This window comes from Cololabis saira, chromosome 1 (assembly GCF_033807715.1).
Source record: "Cololabis saira isolate AMF1-May2022 chromosome 1, fColSai1.1, whole genome shotgun sequence".
NCBI lineage: Eukaryota > Metazoa > Chordata > Actinopteri > Beloniformes > Belonidae > Cololabis > Cololabis saira.
The window spans coordinates 4,817,666-4,841,984 of NC_084587.1; the positions used below are offsets into that span (position 1 = coordinate 4,817,666).

Here is a 24,319-nt window from a genome sequence, read left to right on the forward strand (position 1 = left end):
TTTATTTATATGAGCCATCATCGTCTACTTCTTTTCTTCTTCTTCTCCTTTGTGATTATGATTTTGTTCTTCTTTGTACTGTTTTTTATAACATTATTGCAATTCAAGCCCTAACTTGAACTTTGCAACTCAATGAGCGTTCCCCCAGCAGCTGCAAATATTTCAGAATATTTGTCATTTTAAAGAACTGAAACGTGTATATTCCCACTGAAACTAGGGGGCCCATAATTTGAAAAGGTTGCAGATCGTGTTACGTTTGTGTTAACGGTGTCATGAAGTAAAAACAATACAAATGAGGGCAAGATTTCCTATTAAAATACAAAGAATGACACTTGTAAAGAGTAAAAGAAGTACATGTGACCCTCTGTAGTTTAGGTAGATAAAGGTTTCGTTGACATTTGAGTAAAATAATTATCTATTTCTATAAATGTCAGAGGATCTATTTAAAAAATATATATTTTATTATCATCACAGACCATTTGACCCCCTTGCAGTTACACCAGCGACCACTAGGGGGCCGCGGACCCCCGGTGGAGAATCACTGATGTGGGAAATACTAAGTACCCCCTCGCTGCTTCCTTAGGATCTGAGATCGAAGGAGCAGCCAGAGGTGAGCAGGTCTCCGTTAAAGCAGACGTTTGCTGATCTGGTGCATTTAGGTGTGCGCTAACACAATGCCAGGAGGGAAAAACGTAAGCAAAGATCTTCGAGAAGTGAGCATTGGTGCACATCAACTTTGAAAGGCTTATAAAACCATTATGGTGTTCAAACTGAGAAAGATGGAGAACAGCTAAGATAATTAACTCCGAGGTCAGAGAAACGGAAATGTGAGAGTGAAACTCACAGAAACTGCGAGGCATTCGTCCAACAGCAACAGGACGACGATAGAAAGCAACAAAAAAGAGCAAACCTCCATCAGATGGTTCTCATGTTTTCACACAAAAACATAAAAGGGGAACTGACTTCTGTACATGACTGTAAGTCACATGTTCATTTGCGTTTATCTTATTAAAAAGACTCATTTTGTTGATTTTTATTTTTTCAAACCATCAGAAAACTCAAACATTAAAAGATGAAAGGATGTTCTTTCTCTTCCGCATCACTGAAGCTGTTTCTGGAGCCGATACTCAAATCTGCATCAATAAATTCAGCTGGGAACTATTTTATCTGGGACAGCTGTGTAACATCTGTCAGGCAGTTAAACGGGCCAAAATCATGTGATCATGTATTATTTATTTACATAATGCTGCCAAGTAGTTTTTTTTATGTAAAACAACTGAAATAACGTCATGTCCTTTACTGCATGAGGACATTTTATGGTGAGTGACAGAGCTGGTGGGCGAGGAGCGCACCGGTCACATGACCTGAAGTCGTTCCCCTGAACTCAGCATCAGACGGTTTGTTCCATTTCAAAACCAAAAGTTTCCTCTAAATACTTCACTTGTGAAATTTCAAAAGTCACAAGTCTAAACTAGAAACAAGAAAGAGATCAGCAGGGCCGGGGTCAGCAGGGGTCAGGAGAGGTCGGCAGCCCGGGTCCTTCAGGCCACCAGAACAACATTAAAATCTGGAGTTAACTTTCATAAATCCACGGCCAGCTCCTCCACGAGTCCTCAGGCCTGGATCAGCCGAAAGAGAGGCAGGTCATGTGACTCGGGTCCCAGCACAGAACTGTTAGTCCTCGTTTCAGCTCTGGTTGCACTCGTTTTTACATACTGTTTCGAAAGAAACACTTGAAATGTAGATGCTCGGACCGATTTGAAACAAACTAATGTGAAATAATGGTAAACAGCATCAGAGCATAAGCTAAAATCATTAACTTTGGTGCTGCACATTTACAACACAGTGTCCTGCGCTACAAGGAAACGAGGTTTCAAGAACTCGCTCCAGAAACCCGTCGGTGACATCACAGGGGTTTTGTCCAGATCTTTTTGTACAGTCTAGACTTCACGAGTTTATGTCCGTAAACGAGTAGATTTTGACACCTAACATCGACAACTAAGAAGATAACCATGATGCTCTGCTAAAACTGATATTGTTCTGTTGTAAAATAGTCTGCAGCCGGAGAGTCCCATCCGCAGTTAGAGAGTCCCGTCTGCAGTTAAGAGAGTCCCGTCTGCAGTTAAGAGAGTCCCGTCTGCAGCCAGAGAGCCCCGTCTGCAGTCGGAGAGTCCCATCTGCAGCCCGAGAGTCCCGTCCGCAGATGCAGAGTCCCGTCGGCGGTTAGAGAGTCCCGTCGGCGGTTAGAGAGTCCCGTCCGCAGAGACGGTTAGAGAGTCCCGTCCGCAGTTAGAGAGTCCCGTCCGCAGTTAGAGAGTCCCGTCCGCAGTTAGAGAGTCTCGTCCGCAGTTAGAGAGTCCCGTCCGCAGTTAGAGAGTCCCGTCCGCAGTTAGAGAGTCCCGTCCGCAGTTAGAGAGTCCCGTCCGCAGTTAGAGAGTCCCGTCCGCAGTTAGAGAGTCCCGTCCGCAGTTAGAGAGTCCCGTCCGCAGTTAGAGAGTCCCGTCCGCAGTTAGAGAGTCCCGTCCGCAGTTAGAGAGTCCCGTCCGCAGTTAGAGAGTCCCGTCCGCAGTTAGAGAGTCCCGTCCGCAGTTAGAGAGTCCCGTCCGCAGTTAGAGAGTCCCGTCCGCAGTTAGAGCGTCCCGTCCGCAGTTAGAGCGTCCCGTCCGCAGTTAGAGCGTCCCGTCCGCAGTTAGAGCGTCCCGTCCGCAGTTAGAGCGTCCCGTCCGCAGTTAGAGCGTCCCGTCCGCAGTTAGAGCGTCCCGTCCGCAGTTAGAGCGTCCCGTCCGCAGTTAGAGCGTCCCGTCCGCAGTTAGAGCGTCCCGTCCGCAGTTAGAGCGTCCCGTCCGCAGTTAGAGCGTCCCGTCCGCAGTTAGAGCGTCCCGTCCGCAGTTAGAGCGTCCCGTCCGCAGTTAGAGAGTCCCGTCCGCAGTTAGAGAGTCCCGTCCGCAGTTAGAGAGTCCCGTCCGCAGTTAGAGAGTCCCGTCCGCAGTTAGAGAGTCCCGTCTGCAGTTCCCGTCCGCAGTTAGAGAGTCCCGTCCGCAGTTAGAGAGTCCCGTCCGCAGTTAGAGAGTCCCGTCCGCAGTTAGAGAGTCCCGTCCGCAGCCGGAGAGTCCTGTCTGCAGCCGGAGAGTCCAGCCGGAGGGTCTCGTCTGCGGCCGGAGAACCCTGTCTGCAGTTAGAGAGTCCCGTCTGCAGTTAGAGAGTCCCGTCTGCAGTTAGAGAGTCCCGTCTGCAGTTCCCGTCCGCAGTTAGAGAGTCCCGTCTGCAGTTCCTGTCCGCAGTTAGAGAGTCCCGTCCGCAGTTAGAGAGTCCCGTCTGCAGCCGGAGAGTCCAGCCGGAGGGCCTCGTCTGCAGTTAGAGAGTCCCGTCCGCAGTTAGACAGTCCCGTCCGCAGTTAAGAGAGTCCCGCCCGCAGCCGGGGAGTCCCGTCCGCAGCCGGGGAGTCCCGTCCGCAGCCGGAGAGTCCCGTCCGCAGCCGGAGAGTCCCGTCCGCAGCCGGAGAGTCCCGTCCGCAGCCAGAGAGTCCCGTCCGCAGCCAGAGAGTCCCGTCCGCAGATAGAGAGTCCCGTCCGCAGTTAGACAGTCCCGTCCGCAGTTAAGAGAGTCCCGCCCGCAGCCGGGGAGTCCCGTCCGCAGCCGGGGAGTCCCGTCCGCAGCCGGAGAGTCCCGTCCGCAGCCGGAGAGTCCCGTCCGCAGCCGGAGAGTCCCGTCCGCAGCCGGAGAGTCCCGTCCGCAGCCGGAGAGTCCCGTCCGCAGATAGAGAGTCCCGTCCGCAGTTAGAGAGTCCCGTCCGCAGTTAGAGAGTCCCGTCCGCAGTTAGAGAGTCCCGTCCGCAGTTAGAGAGTCCCGTCCGCAGTTAGAGAGTCCCGTCCGCAGTTAGAGAGTCCCGTCCGCAGTTAGAGAGTCCCGTCCGCAGTTAGAGAGTCCCGTCCGCAGTTAGAGAGTCCCGTCCGCAGTTAGAGAGTCCCGTCCGCAGTTAGAGAGTCCCGTCCGCAGTTAGAGAGTCCCGTCCGCAGTTAGAGCGTCCCGTCCGCAGTTAGAGCGTCCCGTCCGCAGTTAGAGCGTCCCGTCCGCAGTTAGAGCGTCCCGTCCGCAGTTAGAGCGTCCCGTCCGCAGTTAGAGCGTCCCGTCCGCAGTTAGAGCGTCCCGTCCGCAGTTAGAGCGTCCCGTCCGCAGTTAGAGCGTCCCGTCCGCAGTTAGAGCGTCCCGTCCGCAGTTAGAGCGTCCCGTCCGCAGTTAGAGCGTCCCGTCCGCAGTTAGAGCGTCCCGTCCGCAGTTAGAGCGTCCCGTCCGCAGTTAGAGCGTCCCGTCCGCAGTTAGAGAGTCCCGTCCGCAGTTAGAGAGTCCCGTCCGCAGTTAGAGAGTCCCGTCCGCAGTTAGAGAGTCCCGTCCGCAGTTAGAGAGTCCCGTCTGCAGTTCCCGTCCGCAGTTAGAGAGTCCCGTCCGCAGTTAGAGAGTCCCGTCCGCAGTTAGAGAGTCCCGTCCGCAGTTAGAGAGTCCCGTCCGCAGTTAGAGAGTCCCGTCCGCAGCCGGAGAGTCCTGTCTGCAGCCGGAGAGTCCAGCCGGAGGGTCTCGTCTGCGGCCGGAGAACCCTGTCTGCAGTTAGAGAGTCCCGTCTGCAGTTAGAGAGTCCCGTCTGCAGTTAGAGAGTCCCGTCTGCAGTTCCCGTCCGCAGTTAGAGAGTCCCGTCTGCAGTTCCTGTCCGCAGTTAGAGAGTCCCGTCCGCAGTTAGAGAGTCCCGTCTGCAGCCGGAGAGTCCAGCCGGAGGGCCTCGTCTGCAGTTAGAGAGTCCCGTCCGCAGTTAGACAGTCCCGTCCGCAGTTAAGAGAGTCCCGCCCGCAGCCGGGGAGTCCCGTCCGCAGCCGGGGAGTCCCGTCCGCAGCCGGAGAGTCCCGTCCGCAGCCGGAGAGTCCCGTCCGCAGCCGGAGAGTCCCGTCCGCAGCCAGAGAGTCCCGTCCGCAGCCAGAGAGTCCCGTCCGCAGATAGAGAGTCCCGTCCGCAGTTAGACAGTCCCGTCCGCAGTTAAGAGAGTCCCGCCCGCAGCCGGGGAGTCCCGTCCGCAGCCGGGGAGTCCCGTCCGCAGCCGGAGAGTCCCGTCCGCAGCCGGAGAGTCCCGTCCGCAGCCGGAGAGTCCCGTCCGCAGCCGGAGAGTCCCGTCCGCAGCCGGAGAGTCCCGTCCGCAGATAGAGAGTCCCGTCCGCAGATAGAGAGTCCCGTCCGCAGATAGAGAGTCCCGTCCGCAGATAGAGAGTCCCGTCCGCAGATAGAGAGTCCCGTCCGCAGATAGAGAGTCCCGTCCGCAGATAGAGAGTCCCGTCCGCAGATAGAGAGTCCCGTCCGCAGATAGAGAGTCCCGTCCGCAGTTAGAGAGTCACGTCCGCAGTTACAGAGTCACGTCCGCAGTTAGAGAGTCCCGTCCGCAGTCAGAGAGTCCCGTCCGCAGTCAGAGAGTCCCGTCCGCAGTCAGAGAGTCCCGTCCGCAGTCAGAGAGTCCCGTCCGCAGTCAGAGAGTCCCGTCCGCAGTCAGAGAGTCCCGCCTGTAGCCGGAGAACCCAGTCTGCAGTCGGAGAGTCCTGACTCTCCTGATCCGGGATTTTTCCAAAGCTGTTTTTGCAACTATGGATGGAAAGTGGAAACGAAGTCTTATACCGTTTTGAACACAGATGATTCCAAGTATTGTGCATCATGTCCAAAAGTATCTAATCTAGTCCGTCGTCTCTGTTAGAAGAGACTCCTCGGATATCGGAGTTTAGAAACCTGAGAGGTCTGGTGTGACCGAGGAACGAAGCGCACGTGAGACAGTTAAAACGTGAATAAATCACGAGGAAATCCTGTTGGAGGAGGACGACGGTTATATCGGAATCCTTATCATGCATATTTAACATCTGTGTGCCACGTCTCCGTGGCAACCGACCGCACTTGACAGGAAACCCTCTCACATCCAAACTGGGCTGATTTCTCCAAACGCTTGTCACATGATTCTCCGCCCGCATGCCGAGGCTGCTTAAGAGAATTAGAATAAGGAGGTCATTCGGTCGGCTCACATGCGTCGCATTTACGACGCGGGCCCCACAACTGGGGTGGGGGGGGGGATGGGGGTTTGTAGAGCATGTGAATGCCAAAAAAATATTTAAAAAGTCAGCAAGTTAAGAGTGGCCGACTCAGACTCCAGTCAGCACCGTCAGAGCCGGCCGAGGCAAACCAGAAGTGAAACTGGAAGAAATAAACCTCAGATTTCGAGGTTACTCAGCACGTCTAGGCGAGGCGAGGATAAAAGTTCAACCGGTCGAGAAACACGGACCCTTCTGCTCGGCCTCCACGTCAATGATGTGACCTTGCACGAGGTCGTAACCAATGAGGTCATAGTTGAGGTGGAAACGGACACCTGACGACAACCACGCGTGGTTTCCTGCGGCGAACCGCAGCCGTTTTCACACGGATCACTTCCTGCGCCGTCCGACACCTGTGTGAGGCCGGCAGGATGTCTGACTGCGGTTTCCAGGTTGAACAACCAGACGAGCAATTCGTTCCTGCAATCTGAGTCCTTGTCTCCTCCATCCTGAGTTATTAAAGGATGCATTAATTCCTTGTTAATGTATAAATATAAATAAACACATTTACCCAACATCACTTTCAAACGACGGCTCTGAAGCAGGGTTATCCCAGTTTAATACGTGCCGTTTACCAAGGCAACACACATTTTTTAAAAAGGTGAAATTTTTTAAGTTGAATTTCTTAAGGTTGAATTTTTTGCAGTCGAATTTTTTAAAGTTATATTTTTTGCGGTTTCATTTTTTATAGTGGAATTTTTTAAGGTTGAATTTTTTGCGATTTAATTTTTTAAGGTTGAATTTTTGCGGTTGAATTATTTATGGATGAATTATTTGCGGTTGAAGTTTTTGCAGTTTCATTTTTTTAAATTGAACAACATTTAGATACATAATCACAATGCATAAGTATACAGTGCTAGTAATTCAATCACTTTTTTCTTTCATAATCCGATGAAACAGATTTGTTAATGTATAAATATAAATAAACACATTTAACCGACATCAGTTTAAAATGACGGCTCTGAAGCGAGGTTATCCCAGTTTAATACGTGCCGGTTACCAAGTCCACACACGTGCAAGCGTGGTTTCACTGTGAAGTGTGAAACCTTTGTTGTGGTTCCTCATGACTCCCCGCGTTTGATCCTCAAAACCCGACTCATCTGCGGTGTGGATGGACAGAACCAGAACCTTCGTGATTTCCTCCTCCGCTGAGTCACCGCGGACGTTTCCCTGATTCATCGAGGCTGCTCCCATGATGTCACCAAAGAGCCTTAACGACGGCGTAAACAACCGCATCTACAGGCCTCAACAAGAACTCAACCAGGCAGCTCATCCAGAACGCTGCTGCCAGAGTCCTCACAAACACCTGGAAACTGGACCACATTACACCGGTCATGAAATCACTACACTGGCTTCCAGAGTTTAAAATCTTCCTGCTGGTCTACAAAGACCTGAATGGTCTTGGACCAGAATCCATGCTGGATCTGTTAGTTCCTCTGAAGCTCCCAGACCCCTGAGGTTCATCTGGATCTGGTTTGTTGTGGTTCCCAAGAACCAGAACCAAGCAAGGTGAGGCAGTTCAGTTATTCTGCTCCTCACCGGAGGAACAAACTTCCTGTAGACCTGAGGTCTGCTCCAACTGTAGATCCTTTAAATCAGGCCTAAAAACATTACTGTTTACTGAAGCGTACTCTTAAATTAAATACTTACCTGCTGTACTCTACTGCCCTTATTTTTAACAACTTGTGCTTTTTATTATTTTACCTCTTTTCTTATCATTTTATTTGTTATTTAAGCATACTCTTAAATTAAATACTTATCATTTTGAAAACCGTGCGAAGTTACACTAGTGATGGATAAGCCCTGAATGCAGGCATTGTGATGTAGAATTGTCAAATTGGTTTAATTCACTGCACGAATTGGCACAGATTACTTTTGTTATACTGTATTAGACCCGGTCTTTGTACGTTTTGACCGTATAGAAACGTAATTCTTGCCATTTTAAGAATGAGATGTACCTGCTGTACTCTACTGCCCTTACTTTTTAACAACTTTTGCTTTTTATTATTTTACCTGTTTTCTTATAATTTTATTTAATTTTATTTGTTATTTACTGTTTAACTGTGTCTTGCCGCTTTTAATGTTGATGTAAAGCACTTTGAATTACTTTGTGTTGAATAGTGCTACACAAATAAACTTGCCTTGCCTTATGAGGGGGCGTGGCCTGGATGGAGATCGCCATCTTACGATACCGCCGGCTTACGATACCGCCGGCTTACGTTAGTTAGGTCCGGGGTGGGTTTACAGCGCCATTACCAGGACCAGCGCCTAATCTGAATGTTTGGTAGCACCATCCATCTCTAGACCTTCAATCCTGATCTCATCGTTCCAGTTTTCTTATTCGTTTTCCTGATTTTAAATCGGCAACAGTGGCGCTCCACTGCCACCAGGTGGTTTGGAGTGGTAGTTCACCAACTCAGTGGATCCTACCGGGTCCAACACTACAATGACGCCGTACGTTCATATTTCTGGTGAGAGGGGACGAAGACGTGTGATGAGGAGTCTAAGGGCCAGTCCCAATCCCTCCCCTACCCCTAAATTTTGCACGTTCCCGTGAGGGTAGTGGTGTCCCAATTCCTCTTTGCATCTAGGGCTAGTGGACATAACGAGGGCTAGTGTGTATCAATCTAGCCCTTCACAGCGAGGGATTTCAGATGCTGACTCGCCAACGGAGGGCTAGAGAAAATTTCCCAGAATGCTTTACGTCATCATTTGCAGACTGAATCAAACAAAAAAACATGGCAGACATTTCTCATTTTTTAGTGAATAAAATCGATATTTTGAGTTATTTTCTGCATAAAAATGCGTTTTGATTACATTTCTAGCGAGAAATATATATTTTACTTTCATAATATTCACTCACTGAATGTACATAATCACTCGCTTGCCCGTTGTTGCGAAGTCTTTTCAGATCTCGCCAGAATAAAGGCTGATTTATGGTTCCACGTTACACCAACGCAGAGCCTACGGCGTAGGTTACACGGCGACGCGCAACGTACGCCGTACCCTACACCGTAGGCTACGCGGCGACGCGCAACGTACGTATGTGCAAACGTAACTACGTATGACGTATGTGCAAACGTAACTACGCAGTCGCTTACGTACCCGAACGTAAACCACGCAGTGACGTAGCGAGTGGTGTCCCAATCCCTAGGGAACATTACAAGGGCCCTAAAGTTTGTGGCTTCATTTTGAGGGTGAAGTGGTAGTGGGTGAGGGCTAGTGGTAGTGAGTAGGGTGAACATTGGGATTGGCCCAAAGAGGTACACTTTTGGAAATAAGGAAAGGGGGCGGGTCTCCACGCAGTTGATTGACAGTATTTGAATGCGCTGGCTTTAATCGTTTGCGTGCCAAGCGGCTGAAAGAATCCAAACACTTAACGTTTCATGCAGGCGGCAGGTGCAACACCCGGTCAAATCCGGTCGGAGCCTGTCGACCGTCACACCGGGTGGCTATCGGACCGCGCCGTCAGCGCTGACACTTGGGAGACAGTGTCGCTCAAGCTGAATATCTCTAAGAAAATATCCGGCTCTTCCGGTTCAGCGTCGCCGGCAGATGCACTTGTTACCCGTCACGCTATCGTTCCTGAGCATCTGTCAACAGCTCGGTATCAGGACCTGGATCTGGTCTGCTCGTCCGTGGCTAGAGGCCACCCACGGGTTCAGGCTCCTAATGCCATCAGTGAGGTTTGTGTCTGTAAGAGTCAGTTATAGACGATGACATTTGTACATTAGTACAAATGTCATGAGTGTTGTGGACATGAACCAAGCGGAAATTAAATGAGATGATGTTCGTTTGTTTTTTTTCCAAGCTCTCAGTACGATTTCATATTTTATATACTATCATAAATAACCCACCAAAAGTTGAATTTTTTGAGGCCGAATTTTTTAAGGTTGAATTTTTTGCAGTCGAATTTAAGGTTTAATTTTTTTTAAGTTTAATTTTTTGCAGTCGAATTTTTTGCGGTTTAATTTTTTCAAGTTAGATTTTTTTAAAGTTGATTTTTTACAATCGATTTTTTTTAAAAGGTCAATTTTTTGCGGTTTAATTTTTTAAGGTTGTATTCTTTTAAGGTTGAATTCTTTTGCGGTCTAATTTTTGAAGGTTGAATTTTTTATGATCTAATTTTTGAAGGTTGAATTTTTTGTGGCCAAATTTTTGGAAGTTTAATTATTTCTGCTTTAAGTTTTTGCAGTTGAATATTTTAATGTTGAAAAACATTCAGATACACAATTACAATGCATAAATACACAGTGCTCACAATTCAATCCCTTTTTTCCTTTTAAAATCCCATGACACAGATTCACTTCCATACAGTCCAAAACAAAAATATAGTCTTCCTCACGTAATTTTGATCGATTGATTTGAGCTCTAAGTGATGAAACTTTGGGGAACCCGCCTCTGAAACATCCCTTCCCCTACTTCATTCTGCTTTTCAGTTCAATAGGTCACTTCATCTGTTTCCATCTCATCCTGTCTTCTGCAGCACGGCCGCTTTCACATCCAGACCATCTCTTTGTATATTCTCCATCTCTCCAGGTTTTATTCCACCTGCTCACTACTCTTGACCACAGATCTCAATGTCATCTGTAAACATAGTTCAGGGAGGCTGCTGTCTGACTTGACCTTTTAACCTGTCCATCACCGTGGAAACAAGCAGCTAATCACAGAATGTGACATAATCAGTTAACCAGGCCAACGAAGAACATCCATAATGATGTTTTAAGAAAACAGGTTTACTTAGAAACATATATATTTGAACTCAAAGGAACTTTTAAACCTCAAACTCAGACGCTATCCTCTCAACCATGCATGTGAGGAGATTATGAAGCTGGTCCTAATGATCGTCAGGCATGAAAGATCCGGATCATTTGCTTCAGGGGCTCTGGCGGCGGCGGGGTCACCGGGTTTTAGTGTGACCGAGTCTTTCTGCACGCAAACACTGCAACTCTGAAGCATCACGCCGAAGGGCAGGATGTGTGGTACTTGGAGCTCAAACACACACACATAGAGCTGCAGGGAAAAACTTTAAAAACTCAAACAAAAACTGTTTCATTACAATTAATGTTTTTTAGTTCGGCTCCAAAACTTTTAACATTTTCAATGCAAAAGTTACTTTATACTAATATATATATATATATATATATATATATATATATATATATATATATATATATATATTTAACCCTGATATTTTCAGGGTTGCGTTACGTTTTATGAAGATGGATTTCCTTTGTGGGAAAAGAAAACAGTAAAGTTTTAATCTCTTATATTTACTAGGTTTAATTGCTGTGAGACGTTCAAGGACCTCTTTAACCTCCATTGTTGTTGTTGTTGTTTTCCTTCTGGACACTTTTGTTTACCTCAGAAACGACAAGTGGAGGAATGGAGAGCGTAAACAACACTTTATCCCCAACATTTACCATATCCTGGGAGGGAAAAGAGCTATATACATATTTGACCCTGATATTTTGAGGGTTAGGTGAAGTTTTATGAAGATGGGTTTCCTTTGTGGGAAAAGAAAACAGTAAAGTTTTAATCTCTGACTGATATTTAAAAGGTTTTATTGCCATGAGGCGTTCAAGGACCTCTTTAACCTCATTGTTCTTTTCCTCCTGGACACTTTTGTTTACCTCAGAAACAACAGGTGAAGGAGTGGACTAGGTGAACAACACTTTATCCCCAATATTTGCCATATCCTGGGAGGGAAGAGCTAATGTGTATGTGTGTGTGTATATATATATATATATATATATATATATATATATATATATATATATTTGACCCTGATATTTTCAGGGTTGAGTTAAGTTTTATGAAGATGGATTTTCTGTGTGGGAAAAGACAGTAAAGTTTTAATCTCTGCCTGATATTTACTAAATTGTATTGCTGTGAGGCGTTCAAGGACCTCTTTAACCTCATTGTTGTTTTCCTTCTGGACACTTTTGTTTAACTCAGAAACGACAGGTGTATGAGTGGACACGGTACATAACACTTTATCTCCAATATTTACCATATCCTGGTGGTAAAAGTCAAAACCCGGCCTGACAGGAGAAACCTCACATTTGTTGATCCTAAAAACTGCTCATCTGCTTATTAGATGACAAACACGCTGACGCTGGAGTCGTTTTAGACACCAAGAGGTATTTTAAAACTAAAAACAAACTAGACTGAATATTAATAAGCAAAAAAACAAAACAATTTAGCCTGTTAAGTAACGAGGATAAATGGTAAAAGTGTTCAAACAAGTTACCGTTGCAGTCCTGGCGTCTCGTCGCATCCATGTGAAGAACCGAGCATTAAAAAATGGTCCAGAGAGGAGGATAAACGAACAGAAGCGGAGATCAGGACAGTTTTGTCCCGCAGATGTTTGGACTCCGTGCTGAACTGTGGAGGTGCTTCCGCTCTGCCCGGGTCACGTGACGGGGGCATGTGACCACGTGACGCGGCCCCGCCAGGCTCTGCTGCTTCTGCCCAACAGAGGTTATTATGATGAATGAATGAATGAATGAATGAATGAATGAATGAATGAATGAATGAATGAATGAATGAATACCAGAGGTGGGTAGAGTAGGCAAAAATTGTACTGAAGTAAAGTACTGTTACTTCAGAATAATATGACTCAAGTAGAAGTAAAAAGTAGTCATCCAAATAATTACTTGAGTAAAAGTAAAAAAGTACTTGGTGAAAAAACTACTCAAGTACTGAGTAACTGTTGAGTAACGTCTGATTTATTTTTTTAACACAACCATTCAAACAGACAAAAGTACAAAATAATCATCTGCAGGCAAATTAAGTCAATAAAATAAAAAATACAAAAAAATTGCTTAAATTAAAATAATCTTAAAGTAAATTGAAGTACTTTAATAAATAATAAAATAAATAAAATAATAACAGAATAAAAAAATAAATTAAGCACAAGTAGCACAAAATTTCAAGCCTTTTCTTTTCTTTTTTAACCAGGCAGAACTAGAACAAGCCCATGAACTCATAGAAACTCTGTGTGTTTGAGTCTGTGTAAATGTGACAAAACATGCAAAAAAAAAAACATTTTTCCCAAAGAATCACTCAGTGATGTCATGAGATTGACGCGTACGCGGATAAAAGGGATAAAAGAAAAGTAACAGCTCAACGTAGCCTAATGTAGCGGAGTAAGAGGAACAGTTTCTCCTTCACAAATCTACTCAAGTAAAAGTAAAAAGTATAGTGATTCAAAACTACTCCTAAAAGTACAAAATTTCCCAAAACTTACTCAAGTAAATGTAACGGAGTAAATGTAATTCGTTACTACCCACTCTGATGAATACTTTAATACAGACTCAAAAGGTTCCATATAAAATACATAAAAATACATAAAAATTACAGGTCACACATTAAAATACATGCAAACATCTGTTCCTATGTTTCCATAGTCCAGATGTGAACCTTGTATCACTCCGTTTGATGTTAGTGAGTGCAGTTATTAGACAATTTTCTGACTCATGGAGTCGCCACATACATTTAAACATAAAATTCCTCAGCAGAGCAGAGAAGGTGGGGACTTCTTTACCTTGGCGGTGGTATACAGTAATTACACCACAGGTGAGCTGTGTAAAGAGGGTTACAATAGGCTCTGAATAGATTTACTTTAACATCAGCTGTCACATATGAATCTGCGGCCAGCATATTGGCCTGAGTATAGAGTTTACAGCACTGACGCTGGACGTCATCATCATCATCATCACATAGATCCTCATTTATGATGTGACCCAAATACCGTACTCTCTTAACAACATCTAAGGGGCGGTTAGACAGTTAGAATGGGGGAAACTTTTGTTTCTGATCCTCCTTAGCTTTAACAATCAGAATAAAACTCTTCTTAGGGTTAAACACAATGTCATACTCTGAGCTGGGTAGTAACGAGTTACATTTACTTGAGTAAGTTTGGGGAAATGTTGTACTTTTAGGAGTAGTTTTGAATCACTATATTTTTACTTTTACTTGAGTAGATTTGTGAAGGAGAAACTGTTCCTCTTACTCCGCTACATTAGGCTACGTTGAGCTGTTACTTTTCTTTTATCCCTTTTATCCACGTACGCGTCAATCTCATGACATCACTGAGTGATTCTTTGGGGAAAAATGTTTTTTTTTGCATGTTTTGTCACATTTACACAGACTCAAACACACACAGAGTTTCTATGAGTTCATGCTTGTTCTAGTTCTGCCTGGTTAAAAAAGAAAAGTACAAAGGCTTGACATTTTGTGCTACTTGTGCTTAATTTGTTTTTTTATTCTGTTTTATTTATTTTATTATTTATTAAAGTAGTTTTATTTTTATTTTATTATTTTATTGATTTAATTTGCCTGAGGATGATTATTTTATACTTTGGTCTGTGTTAAAAAATGAATGGTTGTGTTAAAAAAATAAATCAGACGTAACTCAACAGTTACTCAGTGCTTAAGTAGTATTTTCACCGAGTACTATTTTACTTTTACTCAAGTAATTATTTGGATGACTACTTTTTACTTCTACTTGAGTCATATTATTCTGAAGTAACAGTACTTTTACTTGAGTACAACTTTGGGCTACTCTACCAGCTCTGGTCATACTGGACTCCAAAGCTAGAGTACTTTAGCAGTTGCTGTAGCCCAGCACTGTATGGAGACATCAGCATATATGAGGTGATTAATGGTGAGGGTTTTAACCTCAGTCCCTAACAAAGACCTTCCCCTTCATTGGCACTTCTCCTCTTTTTCACACTGCATTCTCTCTCTTCTTCACCTCTTTTCCACTGACGTGCAGTTGAGCCCGGTTATAATTAACTGGTGCACTTTCTTCACCTCCACTCGTTGCATCATCACCGTTCCACCTTCCTCCTTTTATTTCCGCACATATATTCTGTCTTCCTCTGACCGACCTTTATTCCTCTTCTCTCTCGCGCACATCTCCACATTTAATGTGTATAAATACTACAGTACACTTGTAGTCAAGACGGCCTAAACCGAGACCAAGACTAGTTCAGCTAAAGACCAAGACTAGTTCCGCTAAAGACCAAGACCAAAAAGAAACCTAGTTATTTCATCATCTTGCATGAGTTTTAGAACATCAGCACCATCCTGGTTCAGCTGCTTAGTAAGTAAAGTTCATTTCTATAGCACCTTTCACAGACAATGGTATGTCGCAAGGTGCTTCATAAAAAATAAAACAACATCTATAATAACACAAATAAAACCCTACAATAAAAGTAGAAATACCATTAAAACAAGACAAATCAACATGGTTTAGTTGGCTTAGTTTCCATATGAGCAGAGGTGGTAGAGTAGCCAAAAATTGTACTCAAGTAAAAGTACTGTTACTTCAGAATAATATGACTCAAGTAGAAGTAAAAAGTAGTCATCCAAATAATTACTTGAGTAAAAGTAAAAAAGTACTTGGTGAAAAAACTACTCAAGTACTGAGTAACTGTTGAGTAACGTCTGATTTATTTTTTTAACACAACCATTCAAACAGACAAAAGTACAAAATAATCATCTTCAGGCAAATTAAATCAATAAAATAATAAAATAATTTAAAATTAATAAAAAATAGCTTAAATTAAAATAATCTTAAAGTAAATTCAAGTACTTTAATAAATAATAAAATAGATAAAATAATAACAGAATAAAAAAATAAATTAAGCACAAGTAGCACAAAATTTCAAGCCTTTGTACCTTTCTTTTTTAACCAGGCAGAACTAGAACAAACATGAACCCATAGAAACTCTGTGTGTGTTTGAGTCTGTGTAAATGTGACAAAACATGCAAAAACAAACATTTTTCCCGAAAGAATAACTCAGTGATGTCATGAGATTGACACGTACGCGGATAAAAGGGATAAAAGAAAAGTAACAGCTCAACGTAGCCTAATGTAGCGGAGTAAGAGGAACAGTTTCTTCTTCACAAATCTACTCAAGTAAAAGTAAAAAGTATAGTGATTCAAAACTACTCCTAAAAGTACAACATTTCCCCAAACTTACTCAAGTAAATGTAACGGAGTAAATGTAACTCATTACTACCCACCTTTGCATATGAGCTTGTTTTCAACTGCAGCTCAATAACACAGAGAAGTGGATGATGATGTTGAACTCACTATAAATGTTTTCATCCATCAGTGAGATCAGATCTGTGTGGCGACTGCACTACCGCTATTTCTACACTATTGGAGGATTGACTCCAGTGCTTTTAAGGATTGACACGACTACTAACTAGTCCCAAAGTCCTCTAGAGAATAACCAGCTCCAACACCCCCCTCCACCTCAGAAAAGTAGTGAATAGTAAATGTTACTGATTTAAATTGGACTGAATTTGGAGATGAAACCTGAATTTTAAATATTAAAGATTGAAATGACATTATTTACCATTATAGTAATCAGATTACACCGTATATCAGCATCACTGAAATGGACCTGATACGTAATCAATCACAACTATGTACAAATATTATCCATATATTTATTCAAACAAGGCCTTTATAAACACAAAACTGTAATTAAATACAGACACATGCAAATGCACCAAAACATTAAATCAAATGCAAAATACAAATAGTTTACAAAACTGTACATTAACAAGAGGAAGAAATGCTGATCACCAGATTCTGTCACCTTGGTGCAGCGGACTCTCAGTTATCTGAGTCCAAGACCTGAAGAGACCCAGAGACCCGTGACAAGACCAAGACCGGTCTGGAGAACTACAAGTCTAATAAATACTCACAAAACATGTACGTTTTGTATTTAAAAGCCACCCATAATCAGCAAAGCTAGCCCCTGCTAAATTATCGTACAGATCCAAAAACGTCCCTGCAGCAATTACAAGAATTATTCGACAGATAGATAGATACAGGACTGTCTCAGAAAATTAGAATATTGTGATAAAGTTCTTTATTTTCTGTAATGCAATTAAAAAAACTAAAATGTCCTACATTCTGGATTCATTACAAATCAACTGAAATATTGCAAGCCTTAAGATTAAGATTCCCAGAATATTCAAATTTTTTGAGAATTGGATATTTCGACATTTGAGTTTTCTTAAGCTGTAAGCCATGATCAGCAATAATAAAATAATAAAAGGCTTGCAATATTTCAGTTGATTTGTAATGAATCCAGAATGTATGACATTTTTGTTTTTGTAATTGCATTACAGAAAATCACAATATTCTAATTTTCTGAGACAGTCCTGTAGATAGATATATATATAGATAGATAGATAGGTAGAAGTCGGAGCAGTGTGGCAAGCCTGTGTCTTCATTTTCTCACAGTGACTGACTTTCTCTCCTTGATTTCTCAATACGTTATTTTTCAGTTGAAATTGCCACAGTTTGAAAATGTGCTATTTTCCCCCAAGTTCAAGGAAAATGAACTCTATGTAATTATTTAAATTTCACCATAGCAAAACAAAAGTCTGAAGGTTCACTGTGTAGAGTGTAGAGTTCACGGTGGGAAACTGTCTGCATGTTTCAGATGTTTTCCTGTCTCATCAGACCCAGAAACAAACAACTGTGTCATTAAAAGACTTGTGGTGACTTTGATAACATGCTCACGATGGCTATTATTCTGAATTGACGTGTTGGTACAAGGAAACGTCTCAAACCTGCAGGAAACCAGCCCTCGAAGACCGACTTTGGACACCCTTGATGTAAAACCTGCAGGACAGCAGCACTCAAGGACAGACTTTGGACACCCCTGATCTAAAACCAGACTTCCATGGCACCATGAAGGGCAGGGCTGACCACCGGTGCAATCCCACTTCCCCCTGAAATCCACCTGTCACGCTTACTTGCCTTCACATGTCTCTTTTGTGATATGCTTTTCTACCACTCCAAACTTCAAGGCAAAAGACCAACTCCTTTAACGTAAAGGAAAAGAAAGCCACTCCTATCTTCACCAACTCAACAAAGAAAATACTCATGCAAGTTAAATCCCTGCTGGAACATTTTGTATATAAAGAAAGGTTAAAGTTCACCAGCTCCGTACATCCCCAGGATGCACCGCAGACACGTTTGGGCCTAATCTGGACAGATGTTGGTGGTTATGGCTCAGTTTTATTTGTGGGAAGTTGTTTTTCTAGAGAAGGACAACCCCCAGACGTCTTCTGCTGGGTCTTAGCATGCGTGGTATGAATCGGATGTGAACAAAGTTGCTCTACCACCACGTCCTGGCAGAATCACGCACCTCCCAAAGTACTGAGTTGAACAGAAATGATTGAGCTCAACCAAATTTAGGGCCAATCCCAATACACCCGCTACTTTCTACCACTAGCCCTCACTCACTACCACTAGCCCTAAAAATGAAGCCGCAGGCGTAGGGTCCTTGTAATGTTCCCTAGGGATTGGGACACCACTTGCTACGTCACTGCGTGGTTTATGTTCGGGTCCGTAAGCGACTGCGTAGTTACGTTTGCACAAACGTCACACCATATCAGGAAGCCCAGAGATAAAAGCTGTTTTAATTTCCGCTGTAGCGCTGTTAATATGCCACTTTATTAAGTTTTAATATTTTTTCAGGTGTAAAAGTAACCGTTAAGATCCCCAACCTGGGCTCAGTTTATCCAAATAACGCCTGTTAAGAAATTTGCTCCGATGTTTTCGGGATGAGAAGCGGGAGCTGATTTATGGTTCCGCGTTAAATCAAAGCAGAGCCTACGGCGTAGGTTACGGGGCGACGCGCACCGTACGTTGCGCGGCACCGCGTAACCTACGCCGTAGGCTCTGCTTTGGTGTAACGCGGAACTATGAATCAGCCTTTATTCTGGCGAGATCTGAAAAGACTTCCCAACAATGGGCAAGCGAGTGATTATGTACATTCACTGAGTGAATATTATGAAAGTAAAATATATATTTCTCGCTAGAAATGTAATCAAAACGCATTTTTTTCCAGAAACTAACTCAAAATATTGATTTTATTCACAAAAAAATAAGAAATTTCCACCATGTTTTTTTGTTTGATTCAGTCTGCAAAGGATGACGAAAAGCATGCTGGGAAATTTCTCTAGCCCTCAGTCAGCTAGTCAGTATCTGAAATCCCTCGCTGTGAAGGGCTAGATTGATACAAACTAGCCCTCGTTTTCCCCACTCCCCCTAGATGCAAAGAGGAATTGGGACACCACTACACTCACGGGAATGCGCAAAATTTAGGGGTAGGGCTGAAAAGTAGGGGTAGGGGGAGTATTGGGACTGGCCCTTACTCTATAAATAATAAATGTTTTATATTTTTAAACTTAGATGCATGCTATCTGGTTATGAACGGCGAAATGCATCCTCTCTTTGGTTGTGGATGTGTTTAGTTCCCTTGAATGCAGGTCCCCTCCGTTCATCTCCCTTCCAGAACCTTGTCCCTGGCGATCACGGCGGCATCGAACTCGATCATGAGCGTGGTGCCTTCGTGCCAGTGGACTTTGGCGGGGAAGCCGCTGTGGGTGAGGACGGCCTCCACGTTGCCCCCGAGGACGTCTGCTCAATTCAAGCTGCTGTTCTCCCTGGGAACGGAGAGGTGTTGACCGGGGTCTGCTTCTCCATGACGTAGTACGTCTTGTAGTCATCATTGGCCTGTTCCAGCCTTTCCGGCTTCTTGCCAAAAAGTGCTCTCCACACAGATACCTGCAGATGGGACAGGAAGTACAGACTCACACTAAATATGATGAGCAGATTTTAGTTTTGGTGTGATCGAACTATTCTGAGCCCGGTCCCTTGGGTGGCCTGGGAATGTGAAATGACATCAGCAGTAGTTGATGGAAGATGGAAGACAAATAATGACTTCCTGTTTTTATTCCCACAGCCTCCCATGTTTACTTGAATTGACTTAAAAAAAAGACAGAATCTTACTTTACTGAATCCAACAATATACAGTGAATACACTCTTTTTTAAGTTTTTAAAGGGGTATATTCAAGATGTTTGTGATTTGAATAAAAATCAAACATCAGCTCTGCATATTCTCCCAGAACAAATGAAACACCTAAACTTCCTTCATCCCTGGTTAGTCGTGATTATTCACAGCTGAGTCCTGAACTTTGTGGCTGAGACACATCTGCACTCTGCAGCTCCTCGGGCTGGATCTATGCCGCCATCTAGTGGCGGAGCGCCGTAATTACAAGTCAAATTCTGTCTCAAACTCGGGAATGTACAACTTATGGGTGAATTAATTATCGTCCAAATAAAGAGTTAAATGCATTCAGTGCCCAGTAAAATGTCAATAAGAGAGATAAAGACACAACTGTTGATCTATTATATCATACTGGAAACCGTACTGGAAATGGAAACCCATTTTCTCTTTTAGTTTGAGGCTGTGTATAATGTTTATGTTGCTATTCACATCCTACACATGAGACTTGGCAGTCCCGGGAAAGAAACACAGCTTTATAAACTTAGATTGTTTATTTATTAGTTATATATATATATATATATATATATATATATATATATATATATATATATATATATATATATATATATATATATATATATATATATATATATATATATATATATATATATATATATATATATATGTATGTATATATATATATGTATATATATGTATATATATATATATACATATATATATATATATATATATATATATATATATGTATATATATATACATATATATTTATATATATGTATATATATGTATATATATATATATATGTATATATATACATATATATTTATATATATGTATATATATGTGTATATATATATATATATATATATATATATATATATATATATATATATATATATATATATATATATATATATATATATATATGTATGTCATCCCTGTGGTGCAACAACTAACCATTGTGTCTGTGTCTCTCCTTTCTCTGTTATTCATTCTCTCTGTCTGTTTTCTCTTTTCCTACTCTGCTCAGCTGTTCTTCAGCAGGAGGGTCCCCCTTATGATCCAGGTCCTGGTCCAGGTTTCTTCCTTTCTAAAGGGGAGTTTTTCTTGCCACTGTTTGGCTTAAGGTTTTTCTCCTATAGGGGAGTTTTTACCTGCCATTGTTTTTGTTATGTTTATGTAATACGGTAATTGCTCGCGGGTCATGGTCATGTTCTGGGTCTCTGGAAAGATCCTGGAGACAACTGCTGTAATAGTAGACACTGTATACTGTAAATAAAACTGAATTGAAAATTGAATTCTGGGGTCGAAAGTCAAAGCTCTCAATGTATCGGTCAGTCTACATTCCCACCCTCACCTATGGTCATGAACTGTGGGTAATGACCAAAAGGACAAGATTGCAGATAAAGCGGCCGAGATGAGTTTCCTCCGCAGGGTGGCTGGACGCTCCCTTAGAGATGAGAAGCTCCATCACTCGGGAGAAGCTTGGAGTCGCTGCTCCTTCACATCAAGAGGAGTCAGCTGAGGTGACTTGGGCATCTTGGGTATCTTGGGTATCCTGAAGGTCAACACCTGTGTCTTCTTAGGGTTTGAGTGTCTGCCAGGGACTATGGCTGCTACTCAGTTCCAAATGCTTTAGATTTGGACTTGTGTACTTGTTGGTTCATAGTTGGGAAGTATGACTTGAGAGAACATCATTCAGAGGATGGGAGGACATATTTTGGTTTATCTGCTACAAGTGGCACACGTTGATTCAACATGGATAAGACATTGGCATTACAATCATAATGCGAATTACAGGGGGGTTTGGGGGGGTTTGACCCCCCTAATTACAACCTCGACCCCCCTAAAGGAGGGACAAATAAGAAATTGGGGGGGTTGAAACATGTATCTGTCTTATCAGTGTCATAAATATTACAGTGTATTGTATTTTCGATATTCATGCCAGGAAGAGGGTTGTGTCTAGCACTCATGCCTTACATGGATATTGGGATGTGCATGTTTTCTCTGACTTCTACCTTTGTTCTATATTAAACATTAATAATCATAATAATAATAAAGATTGTTGAACCTTGAACCTTCAAAATATTGTAAAAATTGTGCAAGACTTCGGTTACCTGAAGCAACGCGCCTGCGCCGTACTGGGTTCCCTTTACACCCTGGCCCCCCCCAAACCCTGGGTTTGGGGGGGTTTGACTCCCCCAATTACAAACTCGACCCCCCTAAAGGAGGGACAAATAAGAAATTGGGTGGGTTGAAACATTTATCTGTCTTATCAGTGTCATAAATATTACAGTGTATTGTATTTTCCATCGCCACGACAGGCACCGGAGACCTTGACCTTGAGTGCGATGCGGCAGGGATGAGAATCAGCATCTCCAAGACCGAGGCCATGGTTCTCCACCGGGAAAGGGTGGCGTGCCTTCTCCGGGTGGGTGGAGAAGTCCTGCCTCAGGTGGAGGAGTTCAAGTATCTCGGGGTCTTGTTCACGAGTGAGGGAACGATGGAGCGTGAGATTGACAGACGGATCGGTGCAGCGTCCGCAGTAATGCGGTCGATGTACCGGACCGTCGTGGTGAAGAAGGAGCTGAGTCGAAAGGTGAAGCTCTTGATTTACCGGTCAATCTACGCACCTACCCTCACCTATGGTCATGAACTTTGGGTAGTGACCGAAAGGACGAGATCGCGGATACAAGCGGTCGAGATGAGTTTCCTCCGCAGGGCGGCTGGACGCTCCCTTATAGATAGGGTGAGGAGTTCGGTCACCTGGGAGGAGCTCGGAGTCGAGCCGCTGCTCCTTCACATTGAGAGGAGTCAGCTGAGGTGGCTTGGGCATCTGTACCGTATGCCTCCTGGACGCCTCCCTAGGGAGGTGATCCAGGCATGTCCCACCGGGAGGAGACCCCGGGGAAGACCCAGGACACGCTGGAGAGACTATGTCTCTCGGCTGGCCTGGGAACGCTGTTAGGTTAATCAACCTTATTTGAATTAGGTTTGTGCTTATGAAACTACCAGAATCAGAATTTAGGCCTATTAAGGTCAGCTTATTAAGTTGACTGCTGGTTGTCACATTCTTATCACATGTTAACAGATGAGGGCAGCCCTTCCTGTGTTCCGTTAAGGGTTTGGGCTATCCTGGGACAACTGTCCCATTGTATTTTAAAGGTTAGCTAAGGGTTAGTTGACCATCTGGTGACACAAGACCCCCTTGACCATTTGAGTTTTTTAAAAGGATGTCTGTTACTCTGCACACCACAGATAAGTTGCTTATTAACTAAAAAGTCATAGGTGTGACCTTTTTAACCATCATCTGTCACCATGTCTGTTCTCCATCTGTTCATTGTCCATTATCTATACACTGACAGTCTGTTTACCAAATATGGTCATTCCTGTCACCGGATTCTCAAATAAAAGCATCATGCTGCAAGAGGATTTTGAGAGAAGACCTGACAAGTTCTCAGAGTAGGGCCGTGTTGCCCTGAAGCTCCTCAGACTTCTCTCCAAAGCTTCTGCAGAAGCGCCTTAAAGATTATCCAACAGTCTCTGTGTCTTTCCTAAGTTATGTTGATTTAGGAACCTAACAACGCCTCGGACTCCCCTCGGAGGAGCTGGAGGAAGTGTCTGGGGTGAGGGAAGTCTGGGCATCTCTGCTGAGGCTGCTGCCCCCGCGACCCGGGAACGGATAAGCGGCGGTAAATGGATGGATGGATGGATGGATGGAATTTTGGGGGTCGAAAGGCAAAGCTCTCAATCGACATTCCCACCCTCACCTATGGTCACGAACTGTGGGTAGTGACCAAAAGGACAAAATTGCAGATACAAGCGGCCGAGATGAGTTTCCTCAGCAGGGTGGCTGGACGCTCCCTTAGAGATGAGAAGCTCCATCACTCGGGAGAAGCTTGGAGTCGCTGCTCCTTCACATCAAGAGGAGTCAGCTGAGGTGGCTTGGGCATCTTGGGTATCTTGGGTATCCTGAAGGTCAACACCTGTGTCTTCTTAGGGTTTGAGTGTCTGTCAGTGAGTATGGCTGCTACTCAGTTCCAAGTGCTTCAGGTTTGGACTTGTGTACTTGTTGGTTCATAGTTGGGAAGTATGACTTGAGAGAACATCATTCAGAGGATGGGAGGACATATTTTGGTTTATCTGCTACAAGTGGCACACGTTGATTCAACATGGATAAGACATTGGCATTACAATCATAATGCGAATTACAGGGGGGTTTGGGGGGTTTGACCCCCCTAATTACAACCTCGACCCCCCTAAAGGAGGGACAAATAAGAAATTGGGGGGGGTTGAAACATGTATCTGTCTTATCAGTGTCATAAATATTACAGTGTATTGTATTTTCCAT

At 43.8% G+C, this 24,319-nt stretch overlaps 2 protein-coding genes across 2 annotated transcripts in view; both read right to left on the bottom strand.

Moving 5' to 3' along the window:
- mcoln1a (mucolipin TRP cation channel 1a) overlaps window positions 1–12,504 on the bottom strand; it is a 31,418-nt gene extending 18,914 nt beyond the window's left edge. The window contains exon 1 of the mRNA XM_061729184.1: window positions 12,364–12,504. Coding sequence (XP_061585168.1) covers window positions 12,364–12,394 — 31 coding nt within the window. The 5' untranslated portion in view covers window positions 12,395–12,504. The remainder of the gene's footprint in view (window positions 1–12,363) is intronic.
- A 6,931-nt stretch (window positions 12,505–19,435) lies between these two features.
- On the bottom strand, window positions 19,436–21,507 carry trappc5 (trafficking protein particle complex subunit 5). Its single transcript, XM_061728802.1, is given in 3 exon segments — window positions 19,436–19,614; window positions 19,617–19,722; window positions 21,475–21,507. Coding segments are annotated over 3 exon segments (318 nt in total).
- Between the last annotated feature and the right edge of the window lie 2,812 nt (window positions 21,508–24,319).